General features: G+C 48.9%; 1 protein-coding gene across 1 annotated transcript in view; it reads right to left on the bottom strand.

The window, feature by feature from the left end:
* Positions 1-1,242, bottom strand: part of COPZ1 (COPI coat complex subunit zeta 1) — a 29,003-nt gene extending 27,761 nt beyond the window's left edge. Inside the window, exon 1 of the mRNA XM_023210889.2 lies at positions 1,155-1,242. Within this exon, the coding sequence (XP_023066657.1) occupies positions 1,155-1,172 (18 nt within the window). The 5' untranslated portion in view covers positions 1,173-1,242. The remainder of the gene's footprint in view (positions 1-1,154) is intronic.
* Positions 1,243-1,730: the final 488 nt, after the last annotated feature.

Below are 1,730 nucleotides of genomic sequence, written 5' to 3'. Positions count from 1 at the left end.
GGTGGCAGGCGCCTGTAGTCCCAGCTACTCGGGAAGCTGAGGCAGGAGAATGGCGTGAACCAGGGAGGCGGAGATTGCAGTGAGCCGAGATCGCACCAAGGCACTCCAGGCTAGGCGACAGAGCGAGACTGTCTCAAAACAATAAATAAATAAATAAGTAAATAAATAAATAAATAAATAAATAAATAAATAAATAAATAAATAAAATAATTCCTGGCTAGGCGCGGTGGCTCACGCCTGTAATGCTAACACTTTGGAAGGCCGAGGTGGGCGGATCACTTGAGGTCAGGAGTTCGAAACCAGCCTAGCCAACATGGTGAAACCACGTCTCTACCAAAAATACAAAAAAAATTAGCCGGGCATGGTGGCACGCGCCTATAGTCCCAACTATTCAGGAGGCTGAGGCAGGAGAATAGCTTGAACTCGGGAGGCGGAGATTGCAGTGAGCCAAGATCGTGCCACGTCTGCACTCCAGCCTAGACGACAGAGCAAGGCTCGGTCTCAAAAACAAAAAAAAAGGATTCCTAAGGTCCAATGGGTAGAGAAAAGGAGAACTGAATAAGGAGTCTGGAAAAAATATTCCACAATCCATGCTAACTTTATCAGGTATCCCAGAACTTTAATGGAATACTGATTCTTTATCATGACAAACCTATTTAATAGGGATTAATAGGAAACCGAAGAGAAAACAGTTTCCTGAAAGAATGTGGCAGGGAATCAGCGATGGAGAGTCAAACTTGGGAAACCATCAGGAGGAGCCTGTAACGACAAAACATCTGTATTCTTTTCTTACAATATGGGGCGAGTTTGGTGGTTTGGGTAAATTAAAATTAGGATATCATCCACAATGCTAAAAATAAGGGGAAACCTGAAGAGTCCTAATCCAGTACGCTTACATGTCTGTGTATCCTAAGGAGTCCATGTGCTGCCTTTAACTTTCCACCGACTCTATGCCCTCTCCCCGGCAGGGCTTCCTACTCTAAACCAAGGCTTTAGCTCCTACACTAGGCCACACACTTATTCCAAGGGTCGGCAGTACCGTCAGTCCCCAAGAATTACCCGGAACTCTCCTTCCCCGTCTCCCACTCGGGCTGAACCCTGACTCCCGGCCCCTGTGGACAGCACAGCATCTCTGCTGCCCCTCCAGCTCCTACCAAAATCAGCGCCTCCATCTTGCCCCGCAGCTGGTGCCGACGTGGAGCCGCAAAACTAACGCCACCGCTGATTGGTCATACGTCCCCATTAGGCCCTGCCTAGGATAAGGATCATTGGGTAAGACGTGCTCTGTTGACCAATTATTGTACTAACTTGCTTACCGGAAGCAGCGTGTCCAACCAGAAGGCACAGGTGTTTGATTGTCAGTTTGAATACTCAATAAAACGCCAAAACCACACGACTTATTCGGGCGGGAGGGTCGGTGGGGCGGGGTTGTTTCCATGGGGAACGGAGGAAGCGATTGTTAATTTTCAATTGGTAGGGCCGGGACACGTGATATAGTCGGCCTGATTTAGCGATTTTAAACCCCACCCTCTCTAGGGGGCGCTGTGTCCCCTTAGCCTTTAACGCTGGCGCTTCCTAACAGGGATCCTGCCCTAATAATCCCTATTTTCAGCGCCCCCTAGGTCCATGATCTCTGTGGCTAGCCCTTCCCTCAGGCTCGCTCGGGTCACTTCAGCATCCTCACAGAAAGTCTGCACAACCATAGAGTAGAGCCAAGAAAGGCCCAACAT

The sequence above is a fragment of the Piliocolobus tephrosceles genome, chromosome 10 (assembly GCF_002776525.5).
Source record: "Piliocolobus tephrosceles isolate RC106 chromosome 10, ASM277652v3, whole genome shotgun sequence".
Lineage (NCBI taxonomy): Eukaryota > Metazoa > Chordata > Mammalia > Primates > Cercopithecidae > Piliocolobus > Piliocolobus tephrosceles.
This window is presented reverse-complemented; position numbering and strand designations above follow the sequence as displayed.